Consider the following 20,556-nt stretch of genomic DNA (forward strand, 5'->3'; position numbering starts at 1 on the left):
GCCAAAAAAGGCGTTTTAACGCAATTTTTGGAAAATTTGACATAACTGTTAGATTCAGAAAAATTTCTATTTTAGAATAGTAAACCTTCTATCTCGGAATAGTACAAAGGGGAGAGTTTTTGGGTCGGCATGGGGTCGAATCCTTGCAGAAAGAGGAGTTCGTAGCCCCACCTCCCCCCTTATTCTTAATCCGGTATTGATTGGTAGTATGATAAAATATTTCTATAGGGGAGTTTTTGGTGTTTAGAACCTTCTGCTCTACGCGCAAAATAATTCAGTTTTTTTGTCCCAAACAACACTTTTCGTTAATCGAGCAACTGGCAACTCCAAACATTTGACATGATTCCAGTGCTTTGCTTTGTTCCATTTCGCACTAGGAAGTTTCGTATGATGAAAGGTTTGAGTTGATTAAATATTTGACCTTTAAAAGCATCTTTATTTGAAGTTCTTGACTTGTATTAATTAAAGCATGATTGTCCTTATGGCTGAAGGGTCTCTTTTGTTCAGGAAAGGGCAAGGTAGTTCTAAAGATTGACTTCAAACCATGAACTCAATCAAAGCTGATTCGAAGTAAACACACAGTTCCGGTTTCATCGAGTCACTCGTCTGATAAACGTCACACAGTCCAATTTTTCTTAAGATCGTGCTTTTGGCAACTTTATTTTGAATTTAAAATTTCTAAATTTCTCTAAAAAATGAAATCGGCGAAATGTAGAGATTACCAGTCGGATTGGTCTGATTATTACGTAGCTATTGTGCTGGCTGGAGTGTACTCAATATGTCCAAGCATCCAGTGAGTACAACTCATTATTCAGATTTCCAAGAAAGCTGGCCAAAACACCATCCTAATGGCGTAGGTATTCGACCCCCTGCCTACCCAAAGGGTCATCCCTTTGGTACTTTTTAGGAAATCCATTTTTGGTCGACCGACCTTAAAAACTTTTTTAAAGGCGCTAATTTTGAGGGGGAGCGCACGCCAAAAAAAAAACATTTTTTTTGTCAAAATTTTCCAAAAAGTGCCCAAAAACGGCTTTTTTGACCTGTTTGTTTTTCAAAAATTTGCCTGCGGCGTAAAAGTTTTGGCCCAAACAGCGTCTTTTTACTGCTTTACAGGAGCCCGGAAAAACAATTTGGTCGACCTAAAACAAAAAGTCAAAATTTTCAAAATTTTTTCGAAAATCCGCCCCCACCCCCCCTCGAGAAAATCCTGGATCCGCCCCTCTTTTCATGGAATCTACCAAAAAAGTTAATAAATACAATCAGTTACGTAAAATGAACTTAAAGTTTTTTTTCGTGTTTAGATATACAACTGGACTTCTCCAAACAGCGTGGCTGGACGACAACATCCTGACCCCGAGCTTCGCTTCTTTGGTCAACAGTCTGACCTTCACTCTCACTCTCATCCCGGCACCCATCTTTCAGCGCATCCTGGACAAGCTAGGATTCAAACCCTACTCGATTGCCGCTCTGGCCCTACCCCTTCTACTTATTGGAAGCATCTGGAGTTCGGTTTCCAGCGATGATGCATCCATGTTGATCTCAAATGGAATCATGGTCGGACTTGGGTGTAGTATCCAGCTTGTCAGTTGCTGGAATGGACTCTATTATATGTTCACAGACAACCAGATATTCCTCTTTAATGGTTTCATGCTTGCGGGTGCCGGCTTGGGAATCGTACCTGCTAGCATGTTGTTTTTCTTCGTCAAACCCATCTACGGATGGCGAGTGACGCAGCGTTTAACAACCATCATGTATCTGAGTCTTGTCATTTTTGCGTTCACACTTTTGCCTCCGGTTCGAAAGTTTCTTGGAATAAAGACACGTGACGAAAAACTAAGCAACATGGAACCTCTTTTGGACGAACCAGACAGCGACCATCACACCAATCCAAGGAGTAACAACACAGATGGGAACGAAGGCGAACTAGCAGATAACAATGAAGCAGAAAACGATGCGACATCAAATGACGAAGACGTTCCAACTATAGCTTTGACGAGCATTCGATCAGCAAGTATGCAACAGGAACCAGCGGCTGAAGAAGCCGAAAAGCCAGTTAAGTACGTGCTGACAAATGTTGGATATATTTTAGCAACGTCATCCTATGTTTTAACAGCGACAGCTTATGATACAATAATGGTGCACCAACCTGTCAGAATGAAATCTTTGGACATAAACGCGAACTTAGGCGCTTTAGCCCTCATCATCAATGGTTCTATTCAGGCAGTTATGCGAGTTTCTGTTGGCATTCTAACTGCTAACAATGTTATTTCAGCAGCTCGGCTGAGTCAAATAGCAAAAATTTATTTCTTTGTCAGTACAGCTATTAGTTTGTTCGTTACCGACCAGTATTACCAGACCGCTTACTTCTTTTCTCTAGGTTTTAGCGGAGCCATCTTGAATACCGCTGATTTTTTCTTGATCAAGGAAACTTTGAAGAAGCATCGTGATTTTGCAGTGGTTCTTGAACTATCAATTGCGGGAATCCTTACCTTCATCACTATGAATTGCGTCGGAATTTTGTACCAACACTTGAACTCTTACGACGTGCCTTTCTATATTCTTACCTCTCTGTTTGTTCTTGGAGTGGTTCCATCATTTTTGTACGAAGTGGAGATAGGACGAAAGAATAGAGCTCAAGAATCACGAAGAGGATATAATTCATTAAACTAATAAACATCAAAAAGGTCCAAGTTATCAATTACTGTGTTGTCCATAGTACCAATTTAAATATTCGTTCCACAATTTTTATAAGGAAAAGCTATTCACTGTATACATAATAATGTTATATTTTTTAATATTAAGCTAATTGTTATTTGAAAGCATTTCAATTTTTCAGTATGCTCACGAGGGGGCAGCAAAAGATTCGACCCTGCTTCTTTCTACCTTTTATCATTCTGCTCTTCTTCATTCTACCATTTATCATTCTACCCTATGCCCTTCTATCCTGCATGAACAATCTACCTTACAGGCAGTAGTGGATTTAGAGGCGAGTAGGACGCCCCCCACCCCTCAGGGATTCGATCCGTTACCGAGCCAAAGGGTGCCCCTTTGTACTATTATCAGACATCCCTTTTTTGCAGACTGACCTTGAAGGCTTTCAAAAGGCGCCTCCGGTGCTAATAGATACTAATTTCGAGGGGAGAGCGCGCGCCATTAAAACGCAGTTTTTTAGCCAATTGTTTCAAAAAGGCCTAAAAACGCTTTTTATGTCCGGATTTCGAGGCGAGAGCTTTTTAAGTTTGCTTGCATCGAACTCGGTTTGTTTTAGGGATATGGGAAAGCTCAGAAAACCCATTTCTTCGGAAACTTTTTTGAAAGTCCATCCCTTAAGAAAGTCTTATAAATCAGTCATACAGTTTTAACACCTAGGAAAATTTGTTAATACAGCTTTTGTTAGATTTCTTGGATCAATTCGAATCACAAAGATATTTTTACTTGATTCACTGAAAATACTTCCGTATTTGTTAGACTCAACAAACCTTACGAGGCCAAACTGTGCATTCTGTGCATTGTAACCCGAGTCGAGATTTTTCACCTAATTTGAAGCAAGATTTGAGCGGTTTGAGCGGTTTTTTTAGACAATTACGCTCAAAATCTTGCTTCAAAATGAGCGGTTTGAGCGGTTTTTGAATGGTTTTATCTAAAAAAACCGCTCAAAAACCGCACAAGATTTGAACGGTTTTGAGCGGTTTATCTGCGATAAACCGTTCAAAAACCGCTCAAACCGCTCATTTTGAAGCAAGATTTTGAGCGTAATTGTCTGAAAAAACCGCTCAAATCTTGCGCGGTTTTTGAGCGGTTTTTTTAGATAAACCGTTCAAAAACCGCTCAAACCGCTCATTTTGAAGCAAGATTTTGAGCGTAATTGTCTAAAAAAACCGCTCAAACCGCTCAAATCTTACATATTTTCCAGTGGTTATTTTGCTCGAGCATTTGAAAAAAGTCGCTCACATTGTTTTTGGTCAAGAAATGCAACAGGCCAAAATCAGATTCGTCGTAATATTCACAACATTGCTAATTTTTTTTGACCTTCTTTGCTATTTTGGATTCTACAAACAAATACCTAAAACAGTGTACCGCTCAAAATTGCTCCAAAAATAGGCAAATTTGCGGAAACCGCAACAGCATTTGCGGAATTCGGAACACTTTGTGGAATCCACAAATAAATAAGAACACATATGCACTTTTTGTTTGCGGATTCCATTTACATATTTCTATGTATGTAGCGCTTCAAATTATATCTTTTATTTGCATTTGCGGATTCCACTTAAATTTTGCGGATTCCACTTTTTTTTTTGCGAAATCCACTCACAGTTGCGCAATCCAGATCAAATGGTTTTATTTGCTTGTTGCGGAAACCGCAGCAAATCAAACGTGCCGACAAAATTTACGTCACAGGTATCAGTACGCGGAGTCCGCGGAATTTATGAGCGGAATCCACTTACATTTTGGAACATGTTTGAAGATTTGTCTCTGGAATCCAGGATTATACACTTTGAATAATTTCTCAAACAGAAATTCAATAATTCTTATCTAAAATTTCTTCAACAAAACATGAAACAAAACAAAAACAAATTCAAACAAGGATAGCCAGTTGCTATGCAAGTAGCACAGAATGTTCCAATTCCATTCTCAGACTTTTTATTCAAGTTGATATTTTTCGTCTAGGTCGTGTGATGATAGAACTATAGAAGCGCGTTGAAATTTTATTGAATTAGGCATAAATGACAACAATTGATTTTAAAAAGATAATAAAATAAAAATGATAAAATTTGTTTTCTTCAAATTTTTGCACTGAAAACGCTATATAAAGCAACCAAAACTACATTTAAAAAAATTATCAATTTTTAGCCCAATTTGATAATTTTCATTTATCACGAACGTTATTAGATCGCATTACTAGCTATACATAACAAAAACAACTGGTAGTTATGTATATTCAACAGTCATAGTAAAACAAGCAAATTGAAAAACAATTTTTGAGGAAATAATTTTTTTTTGCAGTTTTTTGAATTTTGAATTTCAAAAAAGCGCTAAAATACTCAGAGTGAACTTACGTTACTCGAGTAAAACTAAGTTTTACGTTTGAAACTATGTTTTACATTTTAAAGCTAAGTTTTACGTTGTAAAGCTATGTTTACTGTTTTAAATTCACTTAAAATAAGACTGCTCGCTTTATTCGCTCGAATGTAGGCAAAAAATCATTACAAGCCCAAACTGTGCACTGGATAGGCGCACAATTTTATGTCTGTATAGTGGCTTCTTTTTGCGTCGTTTGATGGCCAAGAAAAACTGTGTGCGTATGTGTATTCTGTAGGAAAAGGGCCTTGAAAATTTTTTGACTTACAATATTTTTTGAATCTTTTGCATGAAGGGTTTCTGCTCGGCATGTTTGGCTTTTTTTACCACTTTCAATTTCCATTTCCATCAAAAATATGGCGCATCTGGCGTTAACATAACACAAATGTTCGGCTAGCTTAGATCATCGAATTTAGACAAATTAGTTCCACATGAAAAACTTAAATAAAAATTTGGCTTTCTCTAGCAATCTGGAAGCTCTTTGTTAGGATTTTAATAGTGTAAAAAATTTGGGTTTTCATTGCGATTTTATTGTTTTTTTTTCACAAAAACAATTTGTTGAAGGTTTTTTTTAATTTTCTTATTTTTCATTTGATTTTAGTCATAGTCAATGATTTTGTATCAGTGGTAGGATATTCAAGTGTTCCGATGCTCAGTTTCGCCTCTTTGGATAATTTTACAAGGGAATTGGAAACGAATTTGACAAGGGAATGGGAATGGAAAAGAATGGATATATATATTTTTATATTTTTTTTCCAAAAGTCTTTCAAAATATGTTGAGTAGAGCAAACGTATGAACACTATTGTTTGTGTAGTTAGTCAGAAAATTTAGTTATAATTTTGGTTGAATTTGGGAAACGTTCAAAAGATGTAAATTTAGATGTTATGCTGAAATTGTGTATAAAAATCATCTTTGATCAATTTTCTTGATTTTAAAGGAAACACAAAGTTTGATACGAGTCTTGTCATTATTGTGAAAGTGTTTGCACATCTGAACACTGCACCCTATACCTTTGAGTAACAAAAAAAGCTTAATGTTGCTATAATGCAATGAAGTTTTGCATTAAGAACAAACCAACTGTCGTGAACTAATTTGCTTTTCACGAGCTCTTTAGTAGGTAATTTGCGGGGGTCAAAAATTATTGAGGGGTTGTACATTTTTTTAAACAAATAGGTCATTTTCATTGCAAGGGGCGCAATTCAGCGTCAATTTTGTTTAATATCACGTCGAAATTGGGCCCCAAAGTGGCATAAAGTATAAGTAACTTAAAGCACATTTCATTTAAATTATGAGCTCATTGAAATTTCAATTTTTTTAAAATAACTTTGGGTATAAATTTTATACTGTAAGCATATCCCGTGAACCGTCAAAATAAACAAACTTGAACTCAATTTTCGATGATGCGCGCCGGATTTGCGCTTTTTGGGCGAGAAAAGCAAGAAGGGCCAGGGAAAACGCACCCAATATTTTAGCGTTTATTGTCCACGAATATATAGTTTTTTTGGTCGAAAAAAAGTATGTCAGCTTCATATTGCACAGACAGACAACTTGAGCAAGGTGTCCGAGCTTAAAATTGAAAAACGACAGCGCCTCTAAAAATAATGGCGGGCGTAATATGCTGCTGGTTGCTTAAAAGAATTTCAACTGTGCAGAAAGACGTACCAAGAAAACTCGGTTGCAACTGCGCAGTATTCTTTGCCAAGCACCTTGGAGCTGTTTTTTTGTAATCACCAAAAAGTTTGTATCATTGTCCGCTCGGATCATTCAGATCCTCAAGCCTCAAAGTTCGGAGGGATCAGTTTTTTAGGAGTATTTGGGTTTAAATAGAAGTGAATATGTATTGCGGGGATGTCTGGACATTTATGTACTGCAGAGTAAAAACAACTATTAAAATAGAAAAGGCGGGCGAATGGGAGACAGCCCAAGAAGTTTTTGCATCCGAGCAAGATATTTGCATGAAGCTTTACTCTATTTCTCTCACACACACTGGAACCTGATCTAAACTATATTTTATGATTGGATAAATTGGATATTTTACCACTGTAAAGTATTTAATATTAACCAATCATAAACCATCTAACTAACAACCCACTTATTTGTAAGTGCTGAAATTACTTGTAATTTCAGCACCAGAGAGATTTGAATTGAACTTAGAAATTAGTTGTCTCTCCAAGAGAACTTCAGCAGCCGCAACAAACCAGTATACCCTAGAATCATTGAGCCTAGCAGAGACTAGTTAAACACCCTGAGACTAGAAAGTATAAGAGTAATATCAGGATCGGTATTAGACTAAGAAGTTGCACGAATCTATCCGGCCGAAAATAAGATAGCGGGACGAGCAGACGGTGTACCCTATCCGAAATTACTCTATGAGTTAACCACATCGGTTTTAACTCATCTGGTGCGACCATAAGTCTCGAATAAGACCTTAACAGCTTAGAGCTAACCAAAAATAGATTAGACTTTAGACAAACTTTTTCAAAATGTTATACGATAATAATTTAATCGAAATGTCTCTACGACTCAATAGATCAGAGCCAATATTCCGAACAATAATAGAACTACCCGGAATTGGAAGAAGACCTCGAACAAGAGACGACATACGACAAAGTAGAAACTTACCATTTAGTTTTATGATTGTACGGCAAAAGCCAACACAAACTTTTATATTTAGAATCTTATTAGCAATGAATTTAGATTTTCATCTGCAAACATAAAATTTTGAAGTCAATCTTCATGATTATTTCAGGCGCTAAACAAAATTATTAATGTACAATAACGATTGATAAAAAGATCTCAGATCGTTTTCTTAATTTCTGCAGTCTTATATAAAACATATTTGAAAAATATTTATTGAAAATGAAAATAAAAATTAGTAGCATGACAATAAATTGTTACTAATCATAAATCATCTGTTGTCTCAGCTTCATCACCTAAACATAACAGCAACCATAGGCTCAATAATATCAATAAAATACTAAATCTTTTTCTTAAATAAATTTAAACCATTTTAAACTTAAATTCACTTAATTTTAAAATCAGATCATCAAGGCTTATCCTTGGATCTTAATTAATTTTCTATTTCACTAAATTTAAAACCTGATCATCAAGGCCTATCCTTGGATCAAAAAGAACAATTTTGTTCTCCCCCACCCACTTAGCAAGTGTCTCACGACCTCAAACGTCGATTCACTATCCAACCCTTCCAAAAGACCCAAGATTAATAGAAATTTTTTAATAAAACTAACCATTCAAATTAAGATAAACAGTGAAGAACTTCGGTTATTCATCATTCACTTGAACCCTCCTCTTACCAGAACCAGGATAGATCTTAGACTTAGTAAGTTTAAAATAGTATCTAACGAACTACTTGGGTTCTAATTATACCTGAACCTTGTGGATCGATTTACTATTCTCCAACCCTTTAACACAATCACTACCCCTAAGTAAGATTAAGTAAGTTAACACCTTAGCTTAGACTAGCCACGAGAAAGTAAAAAATCATTCTTCGGAATCGATATACTTTTCTCTCCAACCCTAAATAAAAAGACCCAGGTTAAGCTAACCAAAAAATCGTAAGGACTAACAGTCTAAGAAAATAGAAATACCTAACAACTTTTTGCATCCCTCATCCTAAACCTTATGTCAAAAATCTAGGAAATAAGCAAACAATCGTTTTACACAACTGTGAAATAGATAACAAAAAATACGATCTTGTAATCACACCCCATACACAAACAGTTGGATACATTAGAACAAAACGACAAACAATAAAAAGAAAAATTATAAACAAACAAAGACAAATCACACGAAAAAGATTTTCAAAAAATAGAAACTCATTTTCTGAATCAGAAGCCAGCAGTTTAGATGAACTCTACAAATTAAAAGAATCAATTGATAAAAATTGTCCCATTCACGATCAATTATATTTTTCCGATTCAGAAACAATTTCAAATTCATCAAAAAGAGGAAAAAGAAGAATAAAAAGCAATACAAACACAAACCAATACACCTGTATAATTGGAATCAACCAATTAGACACATCGATAGCTATATATTAACAGTCATCAAACGAAAAAATGAGCCACACTCAAAGTGACGATAGTCCAGATGACGAAGAGGTTTACCACTTCCTCATAGATGCACCCGATAATAGAGGGCAACATAATTTTTGCAAGAATCTACTCGTAAATTTGTTTGAACCCGGAATCAGTCCATGCAAAGCAGAATTCCCAGATATAAAAATCAAAAACAAATTATTGAACATTATTTGAAAGATATATGTAACTTAACACAACAATATGGAATCTACACCATAGAATTCAGCACACCAAATACGAATCATCGTAAATATGTAATTCAAACAGATGATCTTGAATTATAATTTTCAAAAGTATTTCTAGAATATATCAAAAGCATACAATATCATAACTCACAAAGAGCAAACTCTATATTCACTAATGAATTTTCGCAATAATATATACCTCTATCTCTATATTAGAAAAAACAGAATTTCAAAGCATCTCACCAACTGAAACATCCAAACATACAAAAGTACGAAATGAAATTAAATTTTTTTCAACTTTGCTACATATAATCAAAGGAAATTTCACTAAAGATGATGTTTCACAACACACTAAACATGACTTACAAAAAATTTTGGCATGGTTTATAATAGATTATTTCACACATAATTTAGACTTAATTTCACAAGCAAGAAAAAATTTCAGACCTCAAAATTCAAATGATGACACTGCCATTACAGAACAATCAGACTACGTTTGGGACCCTGAATGGTCTCATCCTTCATTTATAAATATCCCACAATCTGTCTCAAGTCAAGCAATAAGTACAATATCTTATCACAGAGATTATGTAAAAGTAATACCACTAACCATTGATGCAACACCATTAAACTACAATACATTTTTACCTGATACACGAAATAACAGTTTAAATTCGACCGTCATACACAATGAAAACCCTAATGGAACTAGAAATCTTACACAACAAGATATTCAAACACCATCACACTTCATAAATGAAGAAATTGTCCAAACAACAACAACTACACAACAAAGTATTTCACCAATACACCCAAATTTAACAACACCAAGAAATACAAATACGTCACTGGCACAAGTAACCTTACAATCAACCGTTAAACCTTCGGTTGCTCCAAAATATTCACATATGGATTATCAAACATATAGACCAATGACAGTACCGTCAAAAACACGAAAATCATTCACAGGAAACACCTTTGCAGAACATAATTATAATTATGCTCACAAACAAAGAACAAATCAAGCTCTCCGAAAAAATACACAAAATTTAAATCACGTATGTTCTCATTATTGGAATCTCGATTATACTGAAAATTACCCATTCTTCCAACAAAATAAAAATAACCAATATACACCATTTAATACAAACTATTTATCATCCGATGAAGATGATTATTACCAACCAGATATTTTTGCACCATATACTAAAGAATATTGCACACAAAGACCACGACAATCTCAACCATCTCGAAATATGAAAATTTACCCACAAAACCCAACAGATGTACAACATCCACAACAAGTGCATATACAAAATCCATTTAACACACAATCTTTTCAACCAATACAACCACAAAACCCAATGTCAATGCATTCTTATCAACCAACTCAAATGCAAAATGAAATACCGCTTCCATATTACCTTCAGCAACACGAAATAACAAAAAATCAACTTTCAAAAATTTCGCAAATGCCAAATGCCGCAGAATCACTACAGATGACAATGAATCCATACCTCATGGGGGGATCATCAATAACATCCAATAAACCAATGATGTTATTTACAGGAACAGATCCTGAATATTCTGTAGAAGATTATTTAAATGCAGTAACAGCAAATTTAATTTTAAGTATAGGACCTGAACCAATGAATACGCCACTACATCAAAATTGGATACATAGACGCACAGCATTGATACAAACAACCTTAGATGGCGCAGCTCAAAAATGGTTTTCAGTATTACCAAAAGAAATAAAATCAGACTGGAAAAAATTTACACAAGAATTTTCAAAAATGTTTGACTCCGAAAGAAATAAACAACACCAAAGAGTTTTATGTAATGAAATTCGCAGATTACCAAATGAAACCATCAAACAATTAGCAGTACGCATCGAAACACTAGTTCGAAAAGCATATTCACTTAATACACATGACTATAAAAACACAAAAATAACAGAAATTTTAATGATGACTTTAACACCTCAATTAAGGAAGATAGCAATAAAAAAAGAGCATCTCACCCTTCCTCAATTCGAGAGCCAGATTTAGATTTTTGAAAACTAGTAGATAAACTAGAGCAAGCGGAAATCACAATGAAATTTGAAGAAACAGAAAATCTAAAACTACAATATGTTAATTGAATTGAAACAAACACTACACAAATAAATAACATACAGGAATCAGATACAGACCTAATTGAAAAAATCACTGAAATACTAAAAATCTATGAAAAACATCCAAATTTTAAAGACAAACCATCCTTCAAAAAATGGTGTAATTATTGCCGACGATACGGACACAGTATTTCCGAATGTAGACAAAAACAACAAGATAATCAGAATAAATCTCAAAAGCATAAAGAACCAAATAAATCGTTCTATCAATATATGAAAAAAGATCAAAGTCTACCAAACAAACATATATATAGTAATAACAGTTCAGGAAAACCACTTCCGAACAACACCAATTACACAAGGAATCAATCACCATATAACTCAAGTTATAGAGGAAGATCACCAGAACGAAGAAACACACAAAAATCTTCACAAAAAAATTATACTCGATCAAATAGTCGAAATAACTATTCGAGATCAAATTCCAATGCAACACAATTTGTTTCTAGATCCAGTTCCCAATCAAACCCAAGAAATAAACACTATTTGAATAATCAATCACGAAACTCATCATACAACAGGAATAGAAACTATTCACATAATAGAAATCAGAATTACCCGAACAATCGATCAAGAAATAACTCGTATAATAGATCAAACTATCACAGATCAAATGAAAATTATCAAAACAGATCACGGAACAATTCACAAAATCGAAATTCAAATTATAATAACCAATATAGAAATTATTCCCAGTCACCACATAGGAATAATAACCATTATAATAATTCTAAACATCGATACAGAAGTAGTACACCAAAACATCAAAGACATATTAATCAAGTACAGTCAAATGAAGAAATAACATCAGACCCCTCAGGTATTGATGACACAGGAAGTAACGAACTACAACTAAATCAAATAAACTGTGAATCATCAGAAAGTGACACAGAAAATACCGTCTCCGTGAATATGATAACAGTCGAAAACGACTATGAACCTATCATATATGAACAACCTTTTACATCACATATATATGAAAATCAATTGGAACTCCTTCACAATTATTATATTGAACCCATCGATACTACACAAACTACACAAGAAGTAAACGAAATTAACACGGTAATTAAACCCAATGAAAAAGACAAAACAAAATGTTCAAACACAAATCATATTTATCAAAATATACAAAAAGAACAACCCAGAGAAAAAATTTGGACAATACCATTTCTCTTAGAAAGTCCAAGAAACAAAGAATTTCAACCACCAGATCTTGAAATTGATTTTTTAATTGATTCAGGAGCAGAATCAAACATAATTAATATTCCCACATGGAATTAAATCAAAACATTACATCTAAAGTTAACGCCTCTTGCAACCTCTAGTAAACTAGCAACAGCACAAAGATCAACATTAGTAAATTATGGAAAAATCCAATTATTCCTTCTCCCCACAAGAACAATGGAACAAAGTAAAATTCTAAACAAACCATTTAAACAAACATGTCATATTACTGATATTAAGCACAATATCATTGGAATACCATTTATTTCAAAATATATACCAACAATCTACATCTAAAATAGTAAAATACTAATCAAAGATAAAAACACAAAAACAAAAAAAAATACAGCTCTAACATTTTTTCAAATATTAAACAAACAACCACCATTCTTCTCAAATTTTTGTCCAATTTATAACCAACAACGGAAACACCTGAAACCATTATCAGGAAATATATATAACTTTTCAATAAAACAAGTTCACCAGTATGATAAAAAACAAAATAAACAACAACTTTTTATGTCAGACTTTGAATTTAAACCTATTCACAAGTTTTTCAAAATCACGATCTCATCTATAAAATATTTGAAAAACACGAATTCCGACATCATTTCTTTACACGTGTATAACAATACACCGTATCAAGTAACAACAAACGCTACAATCTCACCCATATATGAAATAGCCTACCGCGTAAATACTATACTCCAATTATTAGATATTTGCCAATCCACAATTCTTGACGAAGAATTATCCATAAATAATATAATAAGCAATGAAAAGAACAACAAAAATTCTTAACGATGTTTAATTTTGAACACTCACAAATTACACAAATTGAATTGACAAATTAGCAAAACAGCTGTTAAAATATTCAACAGTCTACGCAACATCAAAATTTGACGTTGGGAAAATCAGTTCATCACTACATCTCCCGTTAAAACCTGACGCAGTTTTTGAAAAACAAAGAGCTAGTAAAGTACCAATTCATTTACACGACAAAGTAAATAGATTACTTGATATTTTAGAACAATACAAAAAAATCTCACCAGTAAATAAAGAAGAACAACCAAAAGGTAACACATTTATTAACCCTGTTATCATTCTAGCAAAAGGAGAATCATTAAAAATAGTTTTAGACGCTAGATACCTCAATTCACTAATTGACGAATCGAAATGCAATTGGCCTATTGAACCAATACAAGTTATCTTAACAAAAGTAAAAGGAAAATACTTTACAACCGCAGATATGAACAGTGCATACAATCAAATGCCACTAGATGAACAATCACGACGTTTAACACAATTCACCGAGTTTATAGATTTCAATTAATTCTAATGAAATTTCTTAACTTACATATAGTTTGGACAGCAGGAAAGAATCTTGCATTACCAGATACATTAAGTCGAAATACACCACCTGAATTACTTACACAAAAAACTACAGTTGAATTACCCAAAAATATAAAATTTTACCTTGCAAAAGACGAAACTTCATCCCAACTAGAATGCGAATATGCAGTAAAAACTGACATTGAACAATCACAAATAAATAATCTACAACACTTCCCACTTTACTAAGATTGCCAAAATAGTCACTACGAAGTTGATCTACTAGGAACCTCAACTTTCAAACCAATTCCATACTCACAATGGATAAAAAATAACACCCAACAAAAGCGAATAAAACAACACTAGTATAAATAAAAAAATTTTCCATTAATTGAAAAAGAAGATTTAACTGATAAAATAAATTTATCAGGACCACAAACAAATGACACAAAATACACAATAAATCAAGTTTTTTGACCTCCATGACCCACTTGACACAATTCCCTTATCAAAATTAGAAATTGGAAATATTTTTGTCCCTCCAACAGATAAAATTACACTTGAACTCTTATAACAATATCAAAATCTTGACCCAGTAATTAGACAACTAAAATCATGGCACATATACAAAACTAAGCCCGTAAAAGCAGATACCACAATTTTAAGAAATTTAATAATACAACAATTAATGAAAACACAGACCTTCTAGAATATCAATTAAATGATTCTAAAGTTCCCTGTCTCCCTTTAAGTATGATACTAATAGCTTTTAACATTTCACATACACAAAATACTAAAGCACACTCTGGATCAGAGAAAACATATTCAAACTTTACACAAAAATTTTTATTTCCCAAATGCACCAATTTGGATAAAAGTGTTATGCAATGATTGTATAGTATGTCCGCTAAATAAACCTTATCCAAATCAAAAACAAATAGCACAAAAACAAGATTTTAAAGGACAAAGTTTAAATTTTAACCATTGTGTTTCATTCGATACAAGAGGACCAATTTCACCATCCTCTGAAGGAAACTCCTACATTATGGTTATTGTTGATGCATTTACACATTATGTAGCACTCAACCCAGTACCACATTGTAATGCTTATCATGCTTACACAACACTTTATGAACACTGGATAGCTAAATTCGGATTACCCGAAATCTTAGTTACAGATAACGGTACAGAATTCATAAATAATGAAATCATCACACTATGTCACTTATATAACATCAAACATAAACCACGTACATCTCATGCACCTTGGACAAACGGTTTAGTCGAAGGTATGAACCGTTCACTACAAGAATATCTTAGATGTATCATAAATGGAAATGATACAAGATACACAGAATGGTCAGCAGATGTAAAATTATTTCCCTTAGCATATAATTCACAAATTACGACAACTCTAGGAATGTCACCATACGAAATGGTTTTTAATCAAAAGCCACGTAAGCCAATTATGTTTACAGCAATCTCTCATAAAAATGCACAAGGTTATTGCCAACCAAATAAAGACTCAGTTTGTTATAACCTACCTTTACACACGCATGATGAAGATCATTTTCATCACCCACAAATCCTTAAATTAGCCTCCGGCACACACACCCAATGGATTTTAAATAGAGATAAAAAACACAATGAAATTTACCAAAGAGTAACAAAAAAAATTGTTACAAAGGCAAAACATTAACGAACAAATTAATTCCCGTTTACACCAGCCTCAGATTTAAAAATTGGAACATTTGTCTTAATACCTAATTTTAATACACAAAAAGGAATTTCTACAAATTTACAACCCCTTTGCAAAGGACCATACCAAATAATTGCTAAACCCACTGACGTAACATATAAAATCACCGATTCAAACCAAAAAGAAATTGTTCAACATCGGAACAATCTATTGCCTTACTACCCAAAAGAGTACGCACTACGCGAATTAACTCAATTATTTTCTTTCACAGGTTTAAAAGTTATTCAAAATCACCCACATACGGAAAAAGAAATAAATGAACAAAAAGACATTTATCATGGAAAACAAAATACAAAACCAACTACAGCCCAAAACAATACAAAAAAAACTAGATCAAAAAATACCTCAAAAAGAAAGGAAAAATAGGAAAATGGTAGAAAAAATTTTACCACAAGAACAAGTCGAGAAATCAAAACATAGAGAGTCATCACGACTTAGAAATCAACCACGTAAAAACTACAAAACATTCATCCCACAATCTAAAATATTAAAGAAAGTTGAATTTGAAAAACAACTTTAATTTTAAAATCCTCGCACCTCTCTATCATATTGAATCTTCATTTTTCAAAATAACATGCTGACAAAAAACGCAACAATTCTAGTTCAAATTTAGCCAATAGGATTCATTCAATCCTTCACCTTCTATAACTATAACACCAACCAATTAGACGAAAGATATTAAACTCCAGGCATATCTATAATTATAACTTTACAACCTCCAGGTCAAAAATAAGCAAACCACTCAGACTTGACAACTAAAATAAATACCATCATAATATCATAACCCTCCCTTATCTAATAACGCAAAGATCAACAATATTTTCCCAACTTAGACCTCAAAAACCCCCCAACCAAAAAAAATAAATTAGCCTAAAGTAAAAATACGACAGTATTAATTTAGCCTAGAGTACAAAAATTTCAAAAATACCGCAGATCACCTGACAAATAAAAATAAAGCAAAGAGGACCTTTCGAACACCATAAAATTATCCCCCAACAACTTTTCACAAAACTCAACCCACTTGTCAAAAAATCAATAAATAACTCGATCACACTTGAAATTCGCCCCAAACAACAAAAATTATTCGACCTAGAAACCATTTCTTAAATGCTCTTCTCTGGATCAGTCAATATCTTTAAAAATACAATTTTCAACATTTTCATAAACTCTTTCACAATACTTAAACTTTTATTCATATTTCTTTTTGATACCTTTGAAGCTTTTATAATAATTTTAATCATTTTTTGCAACATTTTTTTAATTTTCTACTCCCTATTTGAAAAAAATCTCCAACTTTTCCATATCATTGACCATATTCACAGGTACGATAACCCAAAGTTTATTTAAATGATACGAACAATTTTTAGTAGAACAGATATTTTTTTACTATTTGTAATTTTTATAACATTTTTATCATCCCTAATATTGACAATGTGCAAATGTATAGAAAAGGCAATAATCACATTCGCCCTAGCAACAATCCTTTTAATTCTTTTCCTTGAAGAATACTACAATAAACAAAAAAAAGGCAATAATCACATTCGCCATAGCAACAATCCTTTTAATTCTTTTCCTTGAAGAATACTACAATAAACAAAAAAAAGGCAATAATCACACTTGCCCTAGCAACAATCCTTTTAATTCTTTTCCTTGAAAAATACTACAATAAACAAAAAAATTTTCACTAGGAAAAATCAATCAGAATACCTTCAAAAATTGCTAACCAACAATCACACAGTCAGTCTTCACCGACATCATCCCAAGAAAACCCGACAATACCTACAACTACCCAAAACCCCCAAACATCCACACGAATTTCTTTCCAAGATAACCCATACACTTTTGAAGAACGACACGCTCGCTTATCCGAACCATTAGAACCAGTTCAGCGACAAGCACCCCTAAGTGAACCAACATATAATTTATACCCAATATTACCACAAGAATTAAGTAGAATAAGACACATTAGTCAAAATCAAAATCTTTTCTCTCCAACCCTAAATAAAAAGACCCAGGTTAAGCTAACCAAAAAATCGTAAGGACTAACAGTCTAAGAAAATAGAAATACCTAACAACTTTTTGCATCCCTCATCCTAAACCTTATGTCAAAAATCTAGGAAATAAGCAAACAATCGTTTTACACAACTGTGAAATAGATAACAAAAAATACGATCTTGTAATCACACCCCATACACAAACAGTTCAATACATTAGAACAAAACGACAAACAATAAAAAGAAAAATTATAAACAAACAAAAACAAATCACACGAAAAAGATTTTCAAAAAAAAAGAAACGCATTTTCTGAATCAGAAGCCAGCAGTTTAGATGAACTCTACAAATTAAAAGAATCGATTGATAAAAATTGTCCCATTCACAATCAATTATATTTTTCCGATTCAGAAACAACTTCAAATTCATCAAAAAGAGGAAAAAGAAGAATAAAAAGCAATACAAACACAAACCAATACACCTGTATAATTGGAATCAACCAATTAGACACATCGATAGCTACATATTAACAGTCATCAAACGAAAAAATGAGCCACACTCAAAGTGACGATAGTCCAGATGACGAAGAGGTTTACCCCTTCCTCATAGATGCACCCGATAATAGAGGGCAACATGATTTTTGCAAGAATTTACTCGTAAATTTGTTTGAACCCGGAATCAGTCCATGCAAAGCAGAATTCCCAGATATAAAAATCAAAAGACAAATAATTGAACGTTATTTGAAAGATATATGTAACTTAACACAACAATATGGAATCTACACCATAGAATTCAGCACACCAAATACGAATCATCATAAATATGTAATTCAAACAGATGATCTTGAATTAGAATTTTCAAAAGTATTTCTAGAATATATCAAAAGCATACAATATCATAACTCACAAAGAGCAAACTCTATATTCACTAATGAAGTTTTCGCAATAATATATACCTCTATCTCTATATTAGAAAAAACAGAATTTCAAAGCATCTCACCAACTGAAACATCCAAACATACAAAAGTACGAAATGAAATTACATTTTTTTCAACTTTGCTACATATAATCAAAGGAAATTTCACTAAAGATGATGTTTCACAACACACTAAACATGACTTACAAAAAATTTTGGCATGGTTTATAATAGATTATTTCACACATAATTTAGACTTAATTTCACAAGCAAGAAAAAATTTCAGACCTCAAAATTCAAATGATGACACTGCCATTACAGAACAATCAGACTACGTTTGGGACCCTGAATGGTCTCATCCTTCATTTATAAATATCCCACAATCTGTCTCAAGTCAAGCAATAAGTACAATATCTTATCACAGAGATTATGTAAAAGTAATACCACTAACCATTGATGCAACACCATTAAACTACAATACATTTTTACCTGATACACGAAATAACAGTTTAAATTCGACCGTCATACACAATGAAAACCCTAATGGAACTAGAAATCTTACACAACAAGATATTCAAACACCATCACACTTCATAAATGAAGAAATTGTCCAAACAACAACAACTACACAACAAAGTATTTCACCAATACACCCAAATTTAACAACACCAAGAAATACAAATACTTCACTGGCACAAGTAACCTTACAATCAACCGTTAAACCTTCGGTTGCTCCAAAATATTCACATATGGATTATCAAACATATAGACCAATGACAGTACCGTCAAAAACACGAAAATCATTCACAGGAAACACCTTTGCAGAACATAATTATAATTATGCTCACAAACAAAGAACAAATCAAGTTCTCCGAAAAAATACACAAAATTTAAATCACGTATGTTCTCATTATTGGAATCTCGCGAAAACATCGACGAATTCGGTAAATTTTCCAGATAATCCACGACCTACACAGGATTATACTGAAAATTACCCATTCTTCCAACAAAATAAAAATAACCAATATACACCATTTAATACAAACTATTTATCATCCGATGAAGATGATTATTACCAACCAGATATTTTTGCACCATATACTAAAGAATATTGCACACAAAGACCACGACAATCTCAACCATCTCGAAATATGAAAATTTACCCACAAAACCCAACAGATGTACAACATCCACAACAAATGCATATATAAAATCCATTTAACACACAATCTTTTCAACCAATACAACCACAAAATCCAATGTCAATGCATTCTTATCAACCAACTCAAATGCAAAATGAAATACCGCTTCCATATTACCTTCAGCAACACGAAATAACAAAAAATCAACTTTCAAATTTTTCGCAAATGCCAAATGCCGCAGAATCACTACAGATGACAATGAATCCATACCTCATGGGGGATCATCAATAACATCCAATAAACCAGTGATGGTATTTACAGGAACAGATCCTGAATATTCTGTAGAAGATTATTTAAATTCAGTAACAGCAAATTTAATTTTAAATATAGGACCTGAACTAATGAACCAATGAATACGCCACTACATCAAAATTGGATACATAGACGCACAGCATTGATACAAACAACCTTAGATGGCGCAGCTCAAAAAAAGTTTTCAGTATTACCAATAGAAATAAAATCAGACTGGAAAAGATTTACACAAGAATTTTCAAAAATGTTTGGCTCCGAAAGAAATAAACAACACCAAAGAGTTTTATGTAATGAAATTCGCAGATTACCAAATGAAACCATCAAACAATTAGCAGT

At 33.1% G+C, this 20,556-nt stretch overlaps 2 protein-coding genes across 3 annotated transcripts in view; both read left to right on the forward strand.

Moving 5' to 3' along the window:
- The window catches only part of LOC134844800 (inhibitor of nuclear factor kappa-B kinase subunit epsilon-like), a 572,416-nt gene that overhangs the window by 283,023 nt on the left and 268,837 nt on the right, over positions 1-20,556 (forward strand). The gene's annotated exons all lie outside the window — the stretch shown is intronic.
- Positions 497-2,742, forward strand: LOC134856753 (uncharacterized). Its single transcript, XM_063873027.1, has 2 exons — positions 497-793; positions 1,302-2,742. The coding sequence occupies exons 1-2, from the start codon at positions 696-698 to the stop codon at positions 2,668-2,670; spliced, it is 1,467 nt and encodes a 488-aa protein (XP_063729097.1). The 5' UTR covers positions 497-695; the 3' UTR covers positions 2,671-2,742.

This window comes from Symsagittifera roscoffensis, chromosome 1 (assembly GCF_963678635.1).
Source record: "Symsagittifera roscoffensis chromosome 1, txSymRosc1.1, whole genome shotgun sequence".
In the NCBI taxonomy this organism is placed as follows: domain Eukaryota; kingdom Metazoa; phylum Xenacoelomorpha; order Acoela; family Convolutidae; genus Symsagittifera; species Symsagittifera roscoffensis.